Source organism: Watersipora subatra, chromosome 2 (assembly GCF_963576615.1).
Source record: "Watersipora subatra chromosome 2, tzWatSuba1.1, whole genome shotgun sequence".
Classification (NCBI taxonomy): Eukaryota; Metazoa; Bryozoa; class Gymnolaemata; order Cheilostomatida; family Watersiporidae; genus Watersipora; species Watersipora subatra.
The window spans coordinates 41,327,579-41,352,761 of NC_088709.1; the positions used below are offsets into that span (position 1 = coordinate 41,327,579).

Here is a 25,183-nt window from a genome sequence, read left to right on the forward strand (position 1 = left end):
TATTATAATATAGTGTAATGTGTAATATGGAGAATATTTAGCTGTAGGCTAATGACCAGCTAAGTCATTAACCAACAGCTAAGTACTCTCCATATTACACATTACACTATACTATAATACAATAATATATATATAAATTAATACAATAAAGTATAGGCTAAAAGTCAGCATAAAGTGTTCGATAGTAAAGTAGCTCTACTTAGCAAATTTATATAAATTAATATATAACACTGAATAGTAAGTCCGTATTAAGCCACAATAAGTTAGGAAAAAGATAGGACTTCACAAGAATTGAACTAATGTATTCCAGATCCCTAGCCAAGCACGCTACCACCTTTTCGCATCTAAGAATAATTGTTCGCATACTTACTACACATGACGAACTCACACGGCACAGCCAGCGTTATAGTAATTAGTTAAATACCTGGCTTCGTGAGTTCAAATCCAGCACGAAGTGAGCTTTTAATTTCTAGGTTATAAAAGTCATAGTTGGACAGACAGGTAATGAGAGACGGCGACGACGGCAGATGACAAACTTGAGATTTCTATATAGATACAATAATATGTATAAAATATGTAAATTATCAGAACAGCAGTTGTTAAATTAAAAAATTTATTGACTGCATTTTACTGTCTGCCACTCGTAAGCTAAAGGTATAAATACAAAACTAAACATCTTAACAGAAGTACCACGGTGAATGGAATATAATTGTAGGTTTATATCAGGTCAACTGGTGTCCTCAATGTGGTTTGTTTTGTTCAATGGACCAACTATAGCTTATCAATATTTGGTCAAACATTTCTCCTTTATTACTTAATGCAAGCAGTGAATAGTCGAATTGGTACCCCAAAGTAAAGCTGCCGATCATACACACAGATACACTGTATTTCATCTACACGTATGTTCATCTGTTCTAAAGATGGATTGTTCTTAGCTCGCTTGCAAGCTAAAATATTAGTAAAACTGCAAAGCTGTGAAAGATTGCTAAACTTCATTTCTAACTTCGATTCAAAGCTAGAAATGAAGTTTTCTTTTCTAAAATGTTTATGCTTGTTGAAGATATCTTGTTTACATTGATAACTGATGAATTAAATTTTTCAGAATTGAATTTTATTTTCTCATTAAGACCATGGCTAAGAAATACACCATAAACTCATTGATGAAGGCTCCATGTGAACAATAGCTTGGCTAATAGAGATGCAGAGCCTAGTTGGGAGGCAGTGAGCTCACATTGATGAAAAATCACTCAAGTTTAAAGGAAGAAAATATGACAGCCTAACAGTCTCGACAGCAGATGCTGCTTCAAGACCGTTCTAAACAGATTGATGTTTCCCCCCCCCCCCCCGGATATCAGCAGGCAGCTGAGGCTTGGTCTGATGGTTGAAGATGTCTAGATGCTCAAGTAGATGCTGGAAGTAGTAGACTGAGAGAGGATTTAGGAGTAGAGTAAGGGTGGGTGGGTTAGGGCGAGAACAATTGGTATAGTACAGTTTGTAAGCAAGCCTACAGATACGATGGTAATATAGGTCAGAGACGAGGTGTTTTTATCTAGGTTGTTCTTTTTTCTGTGACCATAAAATGTAATTCCATTTGAATTTAAAACAAAAGGAATGTAAAAACTGATTATTAATAGTTTTAAGTGGAAATGGCCTCAAATAAAAGCCGCTGACATTGCAAACCAGTAACAGGAAACAACCAAAACATAATAAAACTGGGTAAAAAAGGTGAGCGGTATATTAGCTGGTGTACCTAATTTGGTTCTGAAATGACAATAAGCAAGAAGTTTTCATTTTTTGGTTGAACCCGGTCTTCTCTGAATATATGCAGATATATCTGTGATTATTTCTTTAAATTGTTTGTCACGGATTTCCCATAGGAGTTCCAGTTGAGGGTATTCAACGAAAAGAGATACATAGGTGTATGGGGCTAATTCTTTTCTATTCAATTATTAACTAGGCCTCAAAGCTATGCTATTTATACCTTGACACCTCTATATTAGCATAGAGATATCTGAACAATACAAACATGTTTTGCTGTAACCATAGGAACATATTAGCCAATTGTGTGCGGCTACATTACTCAGAAGCACGTTGGGGTTTAAAGGCTTGTTGGTACAAGACGTATCAGGTTTGACCCCCACTACTATAGTACATACGCTTTGGGGGTTAACTCACTCCTACAAAGCAAATATTACGAGAGCCTCAATATTAGAAGAGCAATTGAGGTATGTTTCAATGGTCGTGTTAACAAACGTGCAGGAATGATGACAGCATTTCCAAACAAATATTTGATGTTTTTAATGTATTTACATCGACAAAGTTATTTTTAGAGCAACACCAGTATTATTACACATTGCACACATTTCGACACCCCTATTTTCGATTTACTGTATTTTGAGCAAACGAAAAACAATTGCGAATCATTTGAAATATTTGACAGTATGCTCACAATTCTAGAACCAAAATTTTTCCGGAAGGTTCTATATCAGCTGTATGATTCGAGCTAATTTTAGACCGGATTAGTCTAAAGGGAATCCTTCTCGATGTGACCTAGTTGTTTATTTATGAGCAACTTAGGAATAAACTAGTATATTAGGCTACCTACATCCTAGCAGCCCATTTGCAACACAGAAACCGGTTCCAACTGACATTGTTTAAAAAGAAAATAGCAAGAACTTTACCAATTGAGGCAGATTTTTATACCCATGTTTTCTGAAAGTTTTAGAAAAACCTAAAAACATTCTGAAATGGTGTCTGTCTGAAAACATTCTTGTCGGTCTGTTCAAAGCCACAAATGAAGGTTTACAAAAAAATTCATCACACAGGGCGTAAACGGCTCTTATTATAGTAACGATTTCAAAAGTTATGGTATAGTGGAAAGTCAGTATACCTTCTTAGCAATAATGCTTTCTGTTGCAATAACATACTATTGAAATTTGCAATATGCTGATTATAAACAAAACCTCGCCTATGATTGCTGACGAACATGCCTAATAAATTACAGAATAGCTAGCGGTGTATGTGGTTATTCGTTCATCACATGGGGTGGTACACAGATAGCCAATAAATGCTCGGTGGCAAACAACAATCAAGCTCTCCTGAGAGGTCCATCTATCAACGTTAAACAAAAAACCTCCACTTAAAAAAGTTCCAAAAAAACCTTTAAAAAAAATCCCGAAATAATGACAAACTCGATACTATGTTTTGCAGACTACTTCATTACTTTTTTTATAAACAAAATATATCAATGAAATGTTTTCGACTCTTGCATACTGAGTATGCCAAAAAAACTGACTGACCTTCTCCACTAAGTACACGACTTGAGTGCCCGTCATAGCTCCAACTTGAAGCAACTGTGAGCACCAACCGCAATCAATCATGGCTTTATAGGGTGTGTATGAGCAATCGCTTGAAGATAGAGAATGATGTCTTCATAGCTTACTGCAGGCAGAGGCTGCCAGTGTTTTTAAAAGTATTGTTACACAATGGCTCTGTGATCTTGGCTGGACATGTCTGAGCCCAGTGACAAGAGAACCTCGACGATTGGAGACATGCTCAGTTGCAAAGGCAATTTAAGGTAGGATATCATTTTTGTTTTCTCCAGCAGCCTTTCTTGAGAGTTGAACCCCAACATGGGGTTTGTAAGTCGGGCGTTCTAGACCAATCAGCCACAGCCGGTCTCTATAGTTGGACAAGAGTACAGGGAAATGGAAAGATAATTCCAAAACACACACGAGTTGCTTTACAACTTTTGCATTGGGCAACATGTATTTGAGGAACTTATTTGAGTTCTCGTCGTTGTCAAATATGTACCTTATTAGGCCTCTCTGTTCAAACAGAAATAACAAACTTAACTGCTTAACAAAGAGCTTTAAGCAACTTGAGAGCTTTAAAAACTCTTGCTGTTTTATGTTTTCCCTGAAATAAATTAAATTTAGTTTTGAGATTATTTATAATTGAGTCTAAAATATGTAACATACCACTTGGAGTTATGAAGAGTAAAATTCTATCAATCGATATGAATTTCCAAGACCTATTGTAAAATTTTCACATTTAGACAAACAACAGATGGATGCGAAGAAAATATTTGTCTGAGAGCTCTTTTTGCTGCCCAGGTCGGACTGAAAAACATGTTTGCTGTTAATAATCCAATCCATCTTGTTTGACACTATGTGTCATTAATCAGACAAATCTGCACAAATATTATTCATCGAAAAACACGGGAGCCTAAATATTCTGTCGGTTGAACTTTGAAGATTATAAGCTTCATAACTTACCTTCGGTAACTACCGCTCCTATTGTATCCCAGTCTATCAGCAGTTAGTTTTACATCAAGAACCCTTTGAGCGCCTGCTACTCTCATAGCAAGTGACACAGGAGATTTACTGTTACTACATGACCCAATGAGGAGGATGTAACTACCTCATCTTAGTTTGTGAATGCCCAACTTATTTATATTTTGTCATAGAACTACGTTTGAACATAAATATAGCTTGATAGCCTATATTTGTTAGCTATATACATGTAGCTAACTTGGACTATAAAGCTATACCCTATAGCTTTATAGCCAAATACCAACTACTTATTCATGCATTATATGTACTACGTAGTGCGCTGACAGTCTTGGGAACAGTGAGAGAGTGCCAAGTGTAATAAGTCTGTGCATAATTATTCTGACATGTAGAAAGGTGCTGGAACGCTGCAGATGGTTTATGCGCTTGGCTGGAATTCCGATAATCTGGGTTCAAATCCCATGCGATGCAATCTTCTTTCCAAACGCTCTTAGCGTGGCTGTGGACAGACAGACGAACATGATTCATATAATAGTGAAGTTTTTTGTAAAATAATATTGCGTCAGATGATACAATAAATAATAGGCCTGCAGTATATTTTATTTCCGATTAAATTATTGCACTATGGCTACAGTACCATGATTAACTATTATGTTTTCCAGTGCTATTATCCTAGAGCACTTCGTTTGTAATAAAAGGTTTGTTTATATATTTGATAACATTGTGCAAATCTCGTGGAACAGGAAACCAATGGAGCAAACCAACCAGCTTTTTAAAAAGCTCCAGACATTTTTATAGCCTCATTTCCGTTGAATACTTGCAGAACTTCAAAAGACCTAATAGCTGATCCACAGGCTACGGGTATCACTAGGTTCAGTGTATGAATGCTGCAAAAACTTCTGAGTACTCGCGTGTACTCATATCAGTCAGTTCCATAGAACTGCCACATCTAATATTTACTACCTAGAGTAGCTCTGACCTTCCCACTAGAGGTTAACAATTTGTAGCGTGTTCATAATTACTGGCTTGACCATGGACTTGTAACGGGGCCAGCCTGAACAATGCTGGTTTAATAACCATATAAAGTTTCATAACTAACTTACACAAAATTTTAGTAAAATCCATCAGAAAGTATCAGTATTTTTCTATCATTTGCGACCGTTTTTGATGTTTGAGGTGATCCGACTGCCGGAATGCTTCAAGATTGAAATCGACAAAACAATGGTATCAAGTGAAAGTGTGATTATGATGTCTATAGCTGCAACGACGTTGACAGAATAGAAACGCATAACTCTGCAGCTTGAAAGTAATAGCTGATATCAACTATAGCAACTCCATTTAAACGTATTTTTCTTCTCAGTCCTCAGAGCATTTTAACCGTGATCCAGTTTTGTTGATTTTAATCTTAAAACACCCTGGCATTCAGATCACCTCAAACATCAAAAAACAATCATAAATGATAGAAAAATACCGATACTTTCTGACAAAATCTATTAAATTTTTGAGCAAGCTCATCTTCAAGCCAATCATGTGAATGATGTAGAAAGAGTTCTTACCCCAAATGTTTAACAATGCGGACTGGTATGCCTTAGCTCGTGTTCTATCATGATAAATTAACATTGTTATTTTTACTATAATCAAACCTCGACTAATGACTTGTTCAACAAACATCGTAAAATTTGAGTAAATATTTGTAAATAATTTTCAACATATGATGTCCTAAACCTATATATATAAAGCTCACAGCTTGTCTTCATCTGTCCAGCTATAGCCATTAAAATCGAGCAATGAAAAATCAGTAACGCTGATGGTTTGATCTCGACACCTCCCACTCACAAGGCGACAAGCTAACTGGTTAAGCTGCACAAGATGCAATGCAATTCAATGGACGATATGAGACATTACCTGGGTTAAAAGATGCATAGCGACTCCGCATTAGGCATAACATCACTAACCCTTGCTCTCACGGTTCTTATTGCTAAGTTTAGCAATACGGACACTAGCCTACTCGAATTAGCCAACTCAAATTGGCAACTACAATACCTGCCACTGTTTATAAGCGGTTTTTAATACTCGTGCAACGCCGGTAATTTGGCTAGTTTCTTATAACTTGCGGTTTAGCAAATCAGTACAAATGGATGTGATTCTCCTTTACATGCTTGAATGATGTTGAAATAACCAGTTTTTGATTTTCTAAACTAGTTTCGATAGTCTTTACGCTTATGGCACCAAATGTCAATACTATTTTTTATTTATTCTGTTCCCTCATATGTAGAAATTTTTTTTTATAAAAACGATTATGGACTGCCCAATGTAAGTACATGTATATGTGTATATAAACATAACCAAAAATAATGATTGACTTTTACATAGTTGTCTCAATGCTACATATATTTAACTGCACTTAAAGATGTGGTTGCATCAAAAAGGTCGATTTAATGAAATTAATCCAATAAAAGGCTAAAACATAACTACAATTTTGATGTCATTTTTGTCTTTGTAGACTAACCCTGTCCAGAGATATATGTGTTTGAATAAGGCCATAATTTTAGTACTCATGAATACATCTACTAATAAGTAAAATTATAACTTTTTGCTATTACGAATCATCATTGCAAAACTTTTTAATCGTTTTACAACTTTTTATCATTTCACCTAGCTATAGCATTTTCTTTGGCAATTTTAGCTAGTAAATTAGATTTATAGTTAAAATTTACAGTAGATAAGCGTTAGAACGACATCTACTATAGATATATATATATATATATATATATATATATATATATATATATATGAATGACATTTATTACATTTGTTTTAATGTTGCAGGATGTTTATGTTTATAGGTTCACTAGCGGAGCAGTCGCGTCGGTCTGGAGACTGCCATAAATTGGAAAGAGAGACACGAATGTGGGATGCACAAACTATATGTTTTGTTTGAATTTGCTGCAGTAGATTAATTTGTCCTATTATATGAGCTGAAACTATGTGAATGGCCACACCTTGGATGGATGTTTTTAATAAAAACTTTGTGCTGCGATGAAAATCTTTTGGTTTGTAGAAATTATATAATCCCACGACCAAAGGAGCGGAGCGAAGTTTGAAAGTTTTTATGATAAATGCATGTGCACACAACTTACGAAAATTATTCATCAACAACGTCGCAAACCCTTGTTTCGAAATCTCATCAACAAATTTAACCATCGTTTTGTAGAGCCGTTAAAGTATAATAACGATACAAAACACATATAAGCCTATTTAAATATGTTACCAAGTCTTTGTAAATTGTCGACAGTCTCTTAAAACTTACCCATCTGATCAGATTATACACAAATAGACAGATTTATTTGGCCGAAAATCGTCATAAAATGCTTGAAAGGCTTGGTTTAATAAAAGTTAAAACCGGCAAACGAAACGCCGAGCGACAGAGAATATAACCATTAAGTCGTGCGCATTTCACGAAAAATTAACGGGCACATTTCACCAGTCTATAGCATTGTCGAATTGCCGAAGGTTTCTGTAATTAACGTAGCGGTACTGAAATATAATCGTTTCTTTTTTGCCGATTTCAAAGTAACTGACATTTTGGACACTTTTGAGTACTTTGGTATTCTAACTGATGTCCAAAGCAGTGAAAGTAAAGGAAATGACGATGATATTTTTTTCTAACGATTCTTATGAGATTATTACAATATTTAATTATAAGTTTGGATGACTATTGAAGTGTTATAGTCACACTAACAACATCGATGGTGGGCAATATGTTACTGTTATTATTTTTTTTAAATAGTTTTGTTAACCCTTTGACCAGGTATAAGCCCCCAAAAAACAACCATGTAATTTATTTACGAAAATTCAAGAAAATCGATATTTTATGAACAGGCATAGCTCAAATCTTAAATTTATTTCTATGAACAAAATTTTTTGTACATAAACATTCATTCACATATCTACTACTAAAAAATACAACTATGTGCAATTGTCCCTGTATGAAATGCTTGGAAGCATTTTTTTTCGGTAGAGTCAAACGCTATAACGTAGCAGTGCGAGCCACCATAACGATCGTTTTACTCTGTATATTCCAAGTATATTAAAAGTCCAAAAAGTTTACATCACTTCTATCATTTGAATTATTTTTATTCTGATCAGACAAAAAATCACTAATGATCGCAGGATCAAATAATCTTTTATTTTACCGTTTTGAAAGTCGAGCCGATGTTGACTAGTTTTTCCAAATTTTATTCTTTTCTAAGGAGGCGCGATTTGTTTAGCTTTTAGCACAAAGCAAAGCCTCTAAGATAATCGTTTCATATTGTAAATCATCGACTGATATCTTGTTGATGATATTTAAAACTTACTAGTGTGCATATCCTTTGTTTAACGTTACTATGCAACAGCTTTATAAACGTCTACCGAAATAGACATAAATGTCGTTGCCCCACGCAACCGGTAAACGATAATTTGGTCGTTTCGCCTGCCTAGGGTTAAATAAATTTTCTAAAAATCTATATAAATATCACAACTTTTTGATATTGTTAGCTATGACGTTTTGAAATGTAAACAAAATTGTGCATTGGTTTTCTATTATTACTGTATTACTATATTAATAATATTGGTTATTCTAATAATATCAGTGCATTTTACTTCTAATATTGGCCAATATTGCATTTCTCCTATTGCAGGGGGAAAAATATAAACATATAATCTTTTCCTTTCATTATTGCTGTTTGTTGTATATAATAACACTCACACCCAGTACATTACAGCTACCATTGCAGTTATCCTATTGCGCTGCAGTACCATTTGACTGCTAATATTGCATTTCTCAACCATCAGTACCCTTTCTTTTTTCCAATATCACTTTGGTCGTGGGCTGTATGACAGGGGAATTTCTAGTAAAATAATATTGTTGAAGGCAAAGCAAAACATGATTTGCAAAACATATTGAATACATTATAGCCCTATTATCATCTGTGCTGAAATCTTCTCTGAATGATGGATTTATGAAGTGTAATCAGAGCTGCATTGACAGGTACTTTTGAATAGCTCGACTCAATTCCAACGGACTAAATATTAAGTTCAAAAAATTTTATGCTCCACTCTACTAAGTGAAAACTTATAAAATACTGATTTTATTGAATTTTCAAAAATAAATTACGCGACTTTCAGCTGTTTTTATGGGGCTTTAACCCAGCCAAAGGGTTAAAGGTGGAGTTTAAATAGTTTAAACTAACATTAAGTTTTTCCTCGTTTCAAAAAATTTAGGCATATATATATGGGGATGTATGTTTACAAAACTATTTACTCAAACATATATCGGTTCGACACGGGAAGCCAATGTCTGAACAGACTAACTCTGTTTGTCAAAGTCTAACCTTATTTTTGGCGACTATTACCGATATAAGAATGATATCTACAGTAGTAGAGTTGTCAACGGTATTTATAAAACAAAATGAACCACATATGAATAAAGAATTAAAAAGCATTAAGTAAACAAACAATGTATTATTATGATCTATTTTTGGTAGATTTTTTTAATAACAAACCAACTAAGGCAGTAAAGACATCTACATGTTAAAATCTGTTTTGAAAAACAACTGAGTACAAGATTTCGGATGGATACACAGATGTACAGACGAACGTACAATTTATAGTCAACTAGCGAATCTTCAACTCTTTCACTACCACATTAAATTCTGCCCGAACGATTATTCTGCCTGAATTAATTCAAACGGGTTTAAAAAAAATCAATAAACCGCAAGTATTTACGCATTATCTCGAGAATCGAATTAATGCAGATATTGATTTAGTGTAAAATGCATCTTATTCAAACAAAATTATATATTCCAAAAAAAAAATTCTCTACAAGATATAAAATGGTTTTGTGAATCCCACTCTTCCAAAATTTTTGACACTTTCTTTGCATTGAAAGAATGCGGTAAAAAACGCGGTCAAATTGCAATGACGATAGCGATTTGGGTTTTCCGGTCTTGAAAAATGATTTGAAATGGAATTACTTAGCAAAAAGATTTTCAATTGGATGCACGTGATTGACAACATGGTTGTTTCATTGGAGACAAAATTTGATTGGTCTAGCTAATGTGTAGGCCTCGTAATGAAAAGAAAGGCGAAACCCTATTGATAAGCCGATACATCAGCTTGCAGTCTGTACTTGTATTACCGCGAAAGCCGATACATCGGCTTACGGTAGCGAATGAGTTAAAACTGTTGTATGATGAAATTGAAAGATAATAGTGAGGAGTCTGTCTGACACCATGTTATGCTAGCGATATAAACATTTACGTATGACAATTTAATTGCATAGACAAGCGCAGACTATCAACTAGGTTTGTTGTTCCATAGATTGCTAGAGCACGCGCCAGACTGGGCAACACCACAAATTCTGCTTTCAGATACCATATGCACCCGGGTCATGGTCATCACAGAAAATGCATTGGCCTACTTGTGGTACAATGGTTGCACCTTGGAAGGAGGTACCTTATTTTGGAGGTAATGATTTTTCATGTGAGATATGACTAGCGACTCAACGCAGAGTTATTCTATATTTAGAAATTGGAGACTATTCAACTCTATTGCAATATTTTGGTGTCGTGAAAGATGTAATATTTTAACCCTTTCGCAGGCACGTTTTTTGGGCTATTTGAGACCCCCTGGGCAGATTAATTTTTTACAAATTGATTTAAAAAAAATCATTGATACACTTTTATTTATGATATTGTATAAGCGTATTATGTTTTTATTATACAGGTAAATACAAATAAACATTTATAAATCAAATTTTTATATAAGTGTTTCTCTAGCTATAGTAATTTTGGATGCATTTGCCCTTGCAGAGGCCTACACCGCCGTCTTGACATCATGTGCTTATTATTGTTGTTCCTTTATAGCTTTGCCTATAGCCTTTGGAGGACGCCATGACAGTAAAGGAAAGTTGTTGCACTCTGGGGAAATATTCAGAAAGCAGTAACAGAAGCATAAACAAGCTACAAACAAAATTCTCCATTTTATTCAAATACGTTTTTATTTCGTGTTTTTCGTTAGTTTAGTATTGCAAAGCGATCCTTTTTTTCTTCTCAAAACAGCCAATTTTTTGGTTGCTAACAGAAACCAATATACTTTAGTTTACTATTAGTAAAAGAATTAAATAAAATAAGGCAATAGTCTAACCAGAAATCAATTTATAAAAAATGTTCGTGTGGTGACATAATAGTCGCTCTGCCCATTGGTGTCAGTATCGCGAAGCGACAATAATGTCGCTTATGCCTGCAAAAGGGTTGAAGAAATTGTTCATGATTGTAATAAAACACATGACAGAATTTATGAACATTTATAACTCACTGAAATAGCAGACGATGAATTTAACAATATAAACACACGCTTAGCACAAGAGAGGAATCAGATGACATTTCAATTATTTTTATAGCAGAGGTTAAAACTGAAAGCTAGTAGCTAGAGCAATAGTAATAAATCCACTCCAATCTGGGGTTTCCAGTCAGGTGATATCATTCGAGTAATGATTCGCTACAGCACCTGCTCGCATTGCTCTTCAAAGTTATTAAAATATACATAAATAAATAAATTACTTTTGTATTTTGTCAACACGCAGTATCTGAATGATGTCGTCAACCGCTTTTTTCAGATTGTTTTGAGGCATGCTTATAAAATCCGAAAGCGCTATAGTGACAAAAACTATTCTGGAATGTTCTAGGAGCGTGTCGAACTTCAGGAGCCAAAAAGGGAGTACAGTGACACCATAAGATGCGAGTTTAACTCGTATCTTAAGATTGGCTTTAATTTCTGCAGTTCTTGTAGGTAGCGCAATGTGTATCGTTGCTATTTGATTTATAAGGCAGTTTTGTCGAAGACAACATTTTTAGTTTTCGTTTGTTCTTACCATCGAAAGACCGGATTTCGGGTAGTCAAAAGCAATGCCATTATAATTTCAACAGCTTACCAACCACAATGCCTTATATTTATGGCAAGAATAACTCTATGCCATTCACATACATGTAGCTCTATTAAAATTAAATTGTGGCTCTACTTAGAATATTGACTAGATCACATGTCAGTGAGCAGGTACTCATTAAGCGTTCTTTATAATAACGCTATTAATAGGAACGCGTGAGAGCAAGGTTGAAACAGGAACAAAGTACAAGTCTGGAAAGATATTTGGCAGATGGCGTGTCGAGGAGAAAGTTTAGTTTTCTGAATATTTACTTGCCTGACTGAATTTGTTTATATTTGAATAATGAAAGATTGCGGCGTCACTGGAAGGATGCTCTAGGAAAAGAATGAGGATGGATACATTCTTGGAGAGATGAACCAAAGTCCAACTACCTTATTTTAGGCTTGTCTGCTAACGAAAAATGCTATGCTTGTGAACCTTTGTACAAAATTCAAATACTCTGTACAATTTTTGTACATCCTTGTACAAATCTTTGTAGTAAAATATGTACAGAATATGAATTTAAACTCAAACAATGCTTATCGGCAAGCCACAAACGGCCAGACATCCTGTTATGTTGCTACGGCCGACGGCCGAACTAGGCTGCCGGTAATTGAACCCTAATAACTAGCGTAAATGGTTGTTGAAAGAGAAGACGATTGGCTGGTTTTAGAATCCAAACAATTAACACAATGAAAACAATAAATTAAAGATAAAGCCACGAGGAATTTGTCAAACATCCGTCAGCAAAAAACCACAAATTTTGAATCACCCTTACATTCACTCTTCTGATAAAACAAGTATATTTACAAGAGAAAGCCGACAAGGCTAATTAGCCAACATCAACAAAATACCAACAATACGGACAGCTAGTCACGCAACCGTGAAGACAAAGTACAGATATTTTACGTATTAAAATAACCAACAAATATAGGTTAAACAGGAAATGACCTGGACTTTACGCTCCCGGCGCAATGCCATGTCTCGTCATCAACACAGCTCTTCCAGTTCTTCACAAACTCCTGGTGAAGCGCGGAAGGTCAAGTCATTCAGCGTGCTCTCATCTACAGCGGTAACAATAAACTTTAGTCTAGCAATGACATACAAGATGAATTCTAGGTTTACATACAGCAAAAGCAAAAAACAACACCCATTACGATGACATTGCATAGTCACCCTGACTATGCAATGTCATCGTTGAAACAGTCGTGCCGCTCTAATTCTGTCATGTTTCAGTATCGCTGTTTGGAAGCGAAAGACCCGCGCGATGTGACATCTTTTTGACATAAAAACGTCCTTAGCGACCAACAGTGTCACACTTAAGCTTGTCATAGGCCTTGCATTTCTTGTTGCTTCATATGCAGACATATGCTTTGACCGTGCGCAATGCGTTTTTCCTGTTGCGTTTTTTAAAACGCAACAGGAAAAGAAGAAGTCAACAAATAAGGTCGAGCGGTGTGCAGCTGGCCTCTTCAATAACCTTATGTAAAAACACAGAGTAATCGACATAAATTTAGAGATATTACTAATTTTTGAAGCACTACTTGCGATTGACAAGTATTTTGAGGAAAGCAGGTTGCAAAATTTGTCAGTCTAAAGTGAAAGCAACTAATAGTTTATATAATAACAATGCTTGAGTTTTTGGCACAAACTTTACCGCAAATAAAATTCGATTTTCGTTTGCAATATATCTGAGCTCGGGTAAAAATCTAACTAAATCGAAATTTTCCAAGTATTTCAACAGCTTACCTAGCAGACTAACAATACGAATCTACAGAGATTCCTTCAAGGAATCAAGGCACAACTGACAACTCATTTGGGCAACAGTATAGGAGAAAAGTTGACAAATAGACCACCGCTATTTACTTGAACGCCACCTCTATTTGACCACCGCTTTGACATTCTTTGATCTTTACGAATCCATAATGGCGAGTGGTGCTCAGTAGAAAGGTGTCCATAAAATGGTGTTGATAATGACTTTGTTACATCAACAAAAAATATGATTACTTTGTAGTTTTTGTTCGTATCAAAGTCCGTTTACTAACTCCAAAGCTTTGCAGTTTTTTCATAAAAACTTTGAAAGCATAAAAACCGTAAACCATAAAAATAATTAATAAATGTCCGGCTAATAATAATTCCTTGGTTAACGCTGGACGTGATACTTCGACGCACGTGAAAAACGGATTAGCAATTACGATAGAATCTGCACTACAGTTTCGAGGTTAAAAGTTCTGCTTAGCAAGCACGTGGATAAAAACGCTTCCATGTGGATAAAAGTTTCTTTTTATGTGCGCAAAAAATACATTCTAAATGGCAACGCATAAGTTTTGCTCTGCTAAAAAAACTGCTCAGCCGCTAATATTGACTAGTTCAGCAGTGCAAAAAAAGATTTGAGGTCAGAAGATATTGTTGAAGGTATTGAACAGCTAGAAGATAAAATAGGTCCACACGACATCAACAATCAGAATGCAACTGGCCGAGCAAACAATGCAAATATTTTTGTTTCACAAATGTTAATTTTTGTTTCCATATGTGTTATAAATATGGTTTGTTTTTGTCACTTGTTCTTGACCATATATTGGTAGTATTTAATAGATTATTACTATATAGCTTATAAATTTGCAGATTTATAGTATACCGTACAGGATGAATATATTCGCGGAGCTATATTTCGCGAAAATTGTCTTTTCATCCATATTCGCGGATGAATTTATTCGCGGCTGAAAACTGCCACTCTCTAGGAAAAGTTAACTCTATTGCGGCTAGTAATAGAGTTATTCTTACGCATGCGCACACCGCGTGTTCTGGTTTATACCTATTTAGCTTACAACTGCGAAGCGATCGTGCTAAGCTATGGTAAACAATTTTTGCTGCGTTCAGAGGTTTTCACGAATATTCATCGCTTTGGAGGCATTTGATAAGCCAACAACTTGTGGTAAGTAATGAGTTTTTCACATTTACTAAATTAGTTGAATTTTACTTTAGTTCTTCGGTAAACGCAAAACTTATTTTTTCCATCCGACCGCTTCATTATTTGTTTTAGTGTGAGAGAGAGATTTTTCATCATACACGGAAGCACAATGATTGCTAGGGTGGTAGATGTCATTCTTAGAAGATCACCAATCATTCAGGGAGGTCTGGAAATTGAGGTTGAAGTGACCGCAGCTACTTACGAGGAGAATATATCTGTTTTTAAAAAAGGAACAAAAACGCCTTTACGAGCACAAATCTTTGGCCAACCGGCAGAACTTTGCAATAGTAAGCCACGAGAAGAGTTCTGATGATAACTTCCTTACCAGCAATGTAGTAGCGAGAGAATCGCCTTCAACATTTACCCAAGACAGAGACAGCGACAGAGCTGCTATTACCAAAATAACTAGTCAGAAAGCACCATTACCTCTAGTATGCACATATCAAGTGTACCAGTTTAATTTTATTGCTAGACAACCGCCATATGGATTAAACTGTTTATATTTACTCCATTCATCGTTTGTAAAATTTTATTTGTATTTGAAGTATTTTATTTGTACACTCAAGTTTGTAATAGATTTTAATATATCTATACATGAAATAAAATATATAATTTAATCATGTTTGCTGCAGCGATATCAAGAAATTGTTGTCGATAAAGGGGTCTAGGTTGACTGGTTGCTTCTCTGCCAATATTCCTGCCTTGATGAATATTACTACTTGTCTCTAGTTTTCGTAATCGGAGTAGGTTGTTTCATTCGCAATCTGCAGTAAACACAAAAAAGAAAAATATTAACGAGTGTTAAGGAAGTACAAAAACAATAGCTGAAATATTTAATGAAAGCGATCAGTTTTTAAACAAAAGAATTAACTAATGCAGTTGATTATGGAAAAACGTATCTGCACTGCAAATCAAATACATACCATAATGGCCAGATCAGAATCATGATCGTCCTCAACTTCGGTATTAGAGATTGATGGAGTTGATTTTAATGTAAAAAGACTAGGAGAGCTTTTTTACGATACTGAAGCCATGCCGAATAACTTGTGAAAACCTTGAATAATTTTGTAAAGTTTGACGCAATAGCAATAAAGCTCGAAGCCTGGCGATGATTTTAAAGAAGTTTTGGAACTCGGCTACGTTTAGTACTTCTGCCTAGCGGCTATTTTTGCGATGACGCCATTCTGCACATCTTGTGACAACCTTGAATAATTTTGTAAATAAATGTGATGCATTGACAATGGTGTTAGCTCAAAGCTCAGGCAATGATTTTAAAAATGTTTTGGAACTCAATTTCGTTTAGTATTTATATTAAAAACTAGGCTAGCGACTAGTTTTCAATTTGATGCAGTAGTTATTCTCTCTTGTGATTAAAAATTGAACTAATTATTCACGGAATTTAATAATTCGCGGAATTGACTGTTCGCGAAATCGCGAATTTTTATGACCAACAAATATTTTCATCCTGTAGGGTATTATTTGATAGAATTGATTCATAGCATAACATTGTCGTTATCTAAACTCGGCTTTCAATAGATCGACTCTCATAACTCCTCTTCGACAGCATATAAAAGCTAGTTTTGGCTGAAATCTGTAACAAACATATCAATAGGTGCAATGAGCTTTTCTGCAACAATGTTAAATATAATTATAAAAACATATGCTTTCAAACTTAGATTGGAATATAAAATTGAAATCTCTGACAAATTGCAACGCAGGCTTTAAGATCATCAGAGGTAACAGGTAATAGATATCAACTGGTAAAGTTATTTCCCAGCTTCCCAATGCATATTTATTTAGAGATCTACGAGAAGTTAGAGGTAAGTTAACAAATGTCAGCAGGGTTAATTTCACTCTGCCCAATAGAGAATGCAAAATATAATTGGTGTTTGCTTCGCGAACCAAATTGTTAACTTTATCCTTGTAAAATTCTGAGCAGATATTCAAGAAATACAACACCAACCTTTATTTGACCATCACCTCTAATAAAGCGCCACTATAGGGGAAGGGTTGGCAAATAGAGCGCCATGACGTTCAAATAAAGGTCTAACGGTAATAGCTACACACCTTTCTGTTACGAATTTCGTAATACGCAATGAAAGGGCAAAGGAATTTCGAGCTGACCTATCAAATTTGAATTTAGACAGGCGATACACGATGGCATTGTTATTCTAAATGTTATGACTATGTTTTAGATGCAGTCAAAACAGCAGATATGAACTTTCAACACCAACGTCTATTGTTTATCAAGTCAGCCTCTAGTTACCAAGTTAAATGGCTCAGAGATCAACTTCTTATGTTAAAACCATCATATGTTGGAGCAAATATTCCTGTAAGAATATATTGTACTTCATTTAATTCGTTCCACAACTCAAACACTTTTTAAAAACTTTGCTGTGTTAAGTAATGGGCCTATTAAAGACTTAGCTGTGTCAAGTCAAGACTTACTTTTAGGAGAGCAGTAAATCTTAAATGCAATGACAGTGCAATAACAGATGAACATTGAATGATAAAACTGATAAAAAACCATACGCATTTAACAAAAACTCTAATCTTTCTAATGTTTCCTATATGGACAACCATGTAATGTCTTACAGGCAGCACTGGAAAGTGTTAGAGGCAGAGAAGGCAAATTCAAATTTAGAGTTTCAAGGTAAAGCTTGTATGTTATAGTTTGAAGTTTCTAAAACTCATGCCACTGTACTCTTAATGTTCTAAGGCACCTGAGATTGATAAGAGTCTTGAAAATGCTGGAGGATTTTCAAGAGACTTGAAAACCGCAGCAGGATACGCTGCCAATAATAACACAATAATAATATGTATGATGGCAATAACTAGGCCAAGTGCAAAAGTACACCAGCTCTAATAGAAAGGACATCATCTCTAGTACAAAAGTACACCAGCTCTAGTACAAAGGACATCTCAAATGAATAGTCGAGAAAAGACAATTGAATTTACCCTAAATATGGGACCTGAGACCTAATAGAAGACATAATATGTCTATAAATAGCTTATTATGCTAAATTGAATTGAGTTGCAGATCCTGGAGTTGACTGCGTACCTAGGGTATTCCAGTGACATACAGTGGTTATTTGTATTGTAATGTTTTGCAGTGGTTATTTGTATTGTAATACATTGTAGTGTTTATTTGTATTGTAATGTATTGCAGTGGTTATTCGTATTGTAATGTATTGCAGTAGTTATTTGTATTGTAATGTATTACAGCAGTTATTTGCATTGTGGTGTTATTTGTATTGCAGTGGTTATTTGTATTGCAGTTCATTGCCATGGTTACATGTATTGCGGTACATTGCAGTAATTACTTTTATTGTAGAGCTATCTAGATGCGACCGCCCTTATAATAATAAGCATCTAGAGACTGTGTATTTTAACTTCATGTTGAAGAGGCATGTCAAACATAAGAAAGTCTATTAAGTAACGTTTGAACCAGATCTTTGCCAAGGAAGACAACTCAAGAGCTTCACCCCTACTCATGTGTCAGGGCATTGACCTTTGGAACAGCGCATCGGTTTTCCCGATTTCATTGACTAATACCTTTTTGTGGTCTAAAGGAACTCTAGCTTTCAGATGGATTCAGTGTGCAATAAAATGCTTCAATGCGTAAAATCTCAACAGTTGTTCCATTACAAGTAAACGCTACAAAGAGCTATGGAGATCACATACCTATTTCTTTCGATCGCTAGAGTTCTTCCTCCTCTTTACTAGCATCTGCTAAGATTGTCTTTTCATAATCTTCTAAAAACAGCAACAACATAAACTAAATGCAAAAATTGAGTCAACCTTATACAAGCAACGCAAAGCTTAATAGTAGATAATTACAGTCAAATCTCAACATTTGAGAGTCCCTACGAGATACGAGAAATATGAGATACGAGAAAGTCTGAGAAAACTTTGCCATGAAATACGAGCATACGAAACGGTTCTTGTTGGGCCGCCTCTTGGTGGCTCTCGCGACGTTTTAAGATACATATTTGTTGATGTTGTATTCCATGAGGGGACCGGAAAAACTTTGCGTTCCATAACATAAGGAGAAAAAACCGTAAGACAGGGATACCGGCAGAGTCATATAGCTTTACAAAGTCTCGCAACCAAAACCGGAAACAAAAACTTTTGATTCTAAACAAACCCGATTGACCTATTGATCTCTAATGGAATATTCTTACCTCGCTCTCGATACCGCTCTTTTTTGCATTTACTTGACGTTTTTACAAAAAATGTATTAGTAGCTTTTTGTAGAGAATTTTGTTCTCTTTCAAATGGTGTATGATAAAACAATCAATTTTGAAGCGACTGTCAATGGGAGTAATTTTTGTTGGTTAATGCTGTGGCCTCTCCATTATAACTTATATATAAAATAGTAGTCGTGGCCTGTTTGTTTGGAAATGAGCGAGCTCCATATAGGCTCCCATTGGTCGTGGGACTCTGTGAGGCTATACGACTCCGGGGATACTATAACTCGGGGTCCACTGTAGCAGGAAAAACCATATCATCAAAAGAAAGACAAGGCTGTAAGGATTTCAAACATGTAGAATTGCAGTGTAGAGGTAAAGATAGAATCAATGGTAATAGTTGATCAGTTAAAACGATAGCACGGTATCTGCGTTCACAAGACCCATTAAATAACTAGGCTAGCTTTATTAGCCCTTGGTCTAAGTCTCTCACTAATTAACCCTAGAGGGACGATTTAATCACATGACAGCTCGACGGCCCGAATAAGTGGTTATATATCACTCTAAAAGAACTCATTACCGGAGATGAAAGACCTTTACGCTTATTATCGGATTATTATTATTATCGGAGACTAATATTCATTTAGGTACAAGAGACTGTTGATTATCCCTGAATTGACTATGATGTAAGAGTGTGTGGTAATTACGTAAAATAATAAATATTAAAGAGTGTTATTAATAGAGACTACCAGTGCTGAGAAAATAGAACCATTTTTTTGGGTAGATGTTTCTACTATTGCGAGAAATTCAGAGTTTTGTCAGAAAAATGCCTGTATCTTCAACCACTGTTATCATGAAGCACAGCCCTTAAGATACATGGCATTCCGAGTTGGTAAACATGATTTGGAAAACATGTAACATAATTTTACATGCCTATTTTTGTAATTACGATGCTTTACCATGCATTCATATCAAGTTACCCATTGTTTAGCAACATAATATTTATACTCTAAGATGGGGGACAACTCCTAACAGAACGAAAGCGTATTAAAACTTACATAGATTAAGAATTAATGACCAGAGTAGAACTAGAGTACACAACTCCACAGGCACCAAAATCCTTTTCTAAATTTTTATTACAAATGAATTTGAGAGGTGCCAAGAAGAATATGACATAATATATGATATACATGTATACGAGAAGAAGAGGAGTTGTTATGAGTGAAAAAGAGGAGGTGAAGATCTCTTAGGCTGACTCCTTCACCAGAGGCTATTGGAAACCTCAAACTAGAAAGACACATAAAACAGATTAATCTTTGAAATACAACCATTAAATGAATGATAAAAATTTATGCAAACTAATTCAGTAGTTCATTAGTGAGTCTCAGCTAATGGCTGATGAATGAACTAGGTAGTCTTTCTAATTCTAAGATAAAATGACAGCTCTATTGTTTAAATGCAAGCACAAAGCCCTCGGGATTTCCTAATCACAACTTGAGAATGCATAGCTACCATTTTCATGCCCAAAGTACTCGAGGCATCCACTAGGTTCTAATGGGGCAGTTAATTTGCAAGTTTGCGCCAGCAAAATGGAAACGAAAAAAACTGTAAGTTAAGCGAATCTTGTTACTCGCCAAGTTAACCAAATGTTTTATGCTTGCGACAAATGGAAACGGTACTTGCGATTGATGAGCGAGAAAATGCTGCGCAAGCTATTCCATTATAAACATTTTGCACATTTTAGTCACGCTTATCTTTATGTGAGCAATCCTACAGTGCGGCTTAACATCCCTGGTGTAGAAATGCTCATCTGTTTTAATAAGGCGCCTGTATGAACCAGCAACATCCAGCATGTCCACTGAAATACTGATCGCACAGTAAAGGTACGGCCACATGTAACAGTTTTTTCGTTGGTTCTGACCGAAATCACGAAATGAATGGAAAACACAGAATTATTCGCCCGAAAATTCGCAGAATTGTCCGAGCTGTGCATGCACACAGAAATCGTCAACGGAAATGCTTTTAATTAGCTAAACAAATTATTAGCGAGCACGATTCTAGGAGCTTTGGCAAATAGTTTAGTCTAAGAAACGTATAACGACACACAATAAATGTACCAGTGCAATTCAACATAGTACATACGATGCAACTGCTTAGATTGCGCTATCGTTGGTTTTTATTGTTCGGACACTCTGGCTACGAATCGTTCCTTTTTTAATAATAACAATTTTTATTTAGCAGCATAATTTAAACAAAATCAAATACAAACAAATACTAAATACAATGAATTTCGGTGTATTCTTGTAGAAATATTTTATCCAGCTTACAACTATACAGTTCGGTGTCTTCACAACACGAAGCCTAGCCTAGTTATGTACAAGCGAGCATACTGGGAGTTGAAATTGAAAACAGTAGCAGCCAGCAACATTCTGTTACCACCCAAGCAATCCCATTATTCAACAGAAAACGGGGATAAAAACCCTTATTTGAATATTGTATAAACCGGGCACCAGCAAAGACAACTAGACGACCAGTATAAATATGACATAAACCTGAACACTAAATGAATTCTAGAAATTTTGCGCCATGAGTAACCCAAGGATCAACCTCGTAAGCAGTTAATATTGTTTTCATGATCCCTCAAAGAACGACTTGGCAGACAGCCATGTTTTAGAACACTCATCTTGTCCAGCCGGTTCAGAAGCTAGAGACAAGGAAATGAATACACCACAAACGACAGCAAGTATTCGACCTGAGCAAGGCTATTCCTTAATAACCTAGAGAGTAGTCTCGGCTCAGCGAACAAAAAATACAAGATTGACCACCTAGATAACATTGCCGAAGGCCACACGCGGCACATCTTGCACATTGCCACCAGGCAACCCTAGTGACTATTCTACTTATAACACGATGTACACTGTAGATGAGCACAGTTGCTCACGATTGCATCTTTTACTTTTTGATGACACAGTGAAACTCGGATAACTCAAACTTCCACTTCCAGCGGAAGTGCTCGAGTTATCAGAGCGTTCAAGTTATCAGAGCACTGTCACAAGTCCATGTATTTATTAGTAGATATATTTACATATACAAATTATATATAAATTAAAAGCATAAATTGCTTGTTGCAAGTTAAAGGTTAAAATAAAAGTTTATATAAAGTTGAAAATTTTTTTATTAGAACATAAATATTTTTCTATCACTTGAGATTTGTTTGTTGTTTGAGGTGATGTGACTGCCCGGACGTTCTCAGGTTAAAATTGACAAAACTTGATCGTTGTTGAAATGCTCAAAAGAAAATACAGTCAAACATGGATAACTCGCCCATGGATAGCTCGAACACATGGTTAAAACGTAGTTAAAACGCTCAGAAAAAAAATCAAGATCACTTTTGGCCATTTTAATCATAAAACAACTTTAAGTTTATCCAATGTTATCTCTTTTCCTTGCTTTTCCTTGCTTTCAAAGGGCTATCACAAAGTGTATGTTTGGTGAAATTCGATTTTTTGCAAACCTTTAGAAAAGTCGTTAACGAAAATATTTTGCCGATGACAGTAATAACAAGACCTTAGAACTACTAAAAGTTGATGTTTATCTCTATGGCTTGGAATGAAGTGATATGCTAAAGTTATAACAACCGCCTCGGTAGCCGTTGGGAAAAAAACTGTCCGAGTTAACCATGTTAAGGTCGAGTTATCTAAAGCAGTTTATCAGTATGGGAACGGGCCAAACAAATTTATTCGAGTTGACCATGTGTTCGAGCTCTCCGAGCGCGAGTTATCCGAGTTTGACTGTATAAGTACTTCAGTTCATAACACAAGACTATTGAATCAATATAGTTTTATTCTTGGTCGCTCTTGGGATGATTTCTTCAAGCGCAAACAGACGATCAAAAAAGTATGCAAAGATCACACTGCAGTACCATATGCTTGTTTAAAGGTTGACTTGCAACAAAATTCACATTACAGTTATTTGGTATCAAAAGATTCACTATGTCTTACCCTGTTGTGTTGTAGGTACAAAATATGTAGAAATGTGATTACAAGCTCTTAAAAGCTAAAAAACGAACAGTTAATCGCCGCCATCACGAGATCGCTATAGGTTAGAATCTATTTCCAAAATGGCTCAAATGGGACATTTTCAATATTTTCTATATTTCAGTTGATGCTAAATGGGATTGAGCACTTGCTGCTAAGCAAGACCGGAGTGAGCTGCTATAAATTCTACTTTAGAATTGCTTATTTTTTCAACTTAACGCCCGTGTTAATCAGCAACCCATCCGTTTACAAGCAGAATAACTCAACGTAAGCACAATTCCATATCCTCATCATCCATACAATAGAAACACAAAGATTAGCTATGGGAATAAATACCTTGATTAGCATAACTCAGTACAATAACTAAGCGATTACATAACTTGGTGTAATAACGAGGCGATTACATAACGCCACAGCGTAATAAACAATAACCTAATTATACCTATATTCTTTTTGAATGCTGAAAAACAAGTTAATAATTATGGGAGAACTTGAGCTATGTTGATAGGATTAACGTTGCGGTCTTACCTGACCAGGCGCCGCAAAACATGTAACCCAAAAAGTACACAAGGAATAATGATTGGATGAAATGAACCATGCCCTAGTTGAACATTTAACCTCAATCACCAGAATTCCTTTTATCTGGGCAGAAACGGCTGTTAAGTAGATTATCAATGGATTAATTTGGGTAGGTAAGTGTATTATTTATATCGCATAGTCACACAAACCAAATAGGCCTACCACAGTGTATGGAAGAGCTCATGTGGTAAGAGTATGGCCACACATGGTGTATTTGCCTGAGTTATCTACCAGCTGATATGTTACATGAATAGCCAATCCATTTGAAAGAAATGCGGAATAGAAAGCTAGGAGTAACGTGTGAGAATTTTTCATATTTGACTGCATTTCAGCAATAGCAGCTAGACTACCAAAATCTTTCTATTGGGTTTATTATTAGACACCTTGTAAATCTATAGACACCTTGTAAATCTATAGACACCTTGTAAATCTATAGACACCTTGTAAATCTATAGACACCTTGTAAATCTATAGACACCTTGTAAATCTATAGACACCTTGTAAATCTATAGACACCTTGTAAATCTATGAACAATCGTAAATCCTCATCTAGGAACTGCATACGTGAACCTAAAATTTTGTTTAAAAGTTTGGGACGAGGCTATAGATGCAGTTCAAAAATCTACCTTTTAAAAAACGCAACTGTTAAAAATAATTTATTCAACAATAGGATACTAAGATATATCCAGCACTTGTGCTGACGGAAGTTTAGCAAAAGTGCATCTACGGCAGTCGATCATAGATTTTGCATACGTCAGTGAAAGGGTTACAGTAGTCATTATTTTTACTATTTCTCTCGGCTATTGGACCACTGTCTTACGAGGATGATTATGAACACAAATCAACAAAGCTACCTCATAAACAAAAGAATAAGCACGTTTTTATTCTTTCTCTCGCAGCAGCCAATTACCACCAAGGTTAGACAATGCGAGTGGTTAAGTTGCTGCATTACATATCTTTCTATTTTTACTGGCCAGTGGAAATCCGGTCTTTCGGCCGCTTGAACAAGCGGCCGAAAGACCGGCCATGTTTAATCATGAATATATTAGGGTGCATCCGCATACCCTATACCAAGGTTATGTATTCAGATGACACTCGCAAGTAGCCACAAATCTAAAAAAATGGCCCAACTTTTTGCAATAACCTGG

General features: G+C 35.5%; 1 protein-coding gene across 2 annotated transcripts in view; it reads right to left on the reverse strand.

Annotated features, from left to right (window-relative positions):
* Positions 1-25,183, reverse strand: part of LOC137387678 (protein Abitram-like) — a 65,452-nt gene that overhangs the window by 12,958 nt on the left and 27,311 nt on the right. Inside the window, exons 6-7 of one of the 2 annotated variants that reach the window (XR_010977938.1) lie at positions 18,914-18,985; positions 13,210-13,322 (exon numbers count right to left, since the gene is read on the reverse strand). Coding sequence is in view for 1 of the 2 variants with exons in the window: in XM_068074165.1 (XP_067930266.1) it covers positions 18,930-18,985 (56 nt within the window). In the remaining variant the exon portion in view is untranslated. Of the gene's footprint in view, positions 1-13,080; positions 13,323-18,913; positions 18,986-25,183 lie in introns of those variants that run through there. The other variant, XM_068074165.1, reaches the window with a different exon arrangement.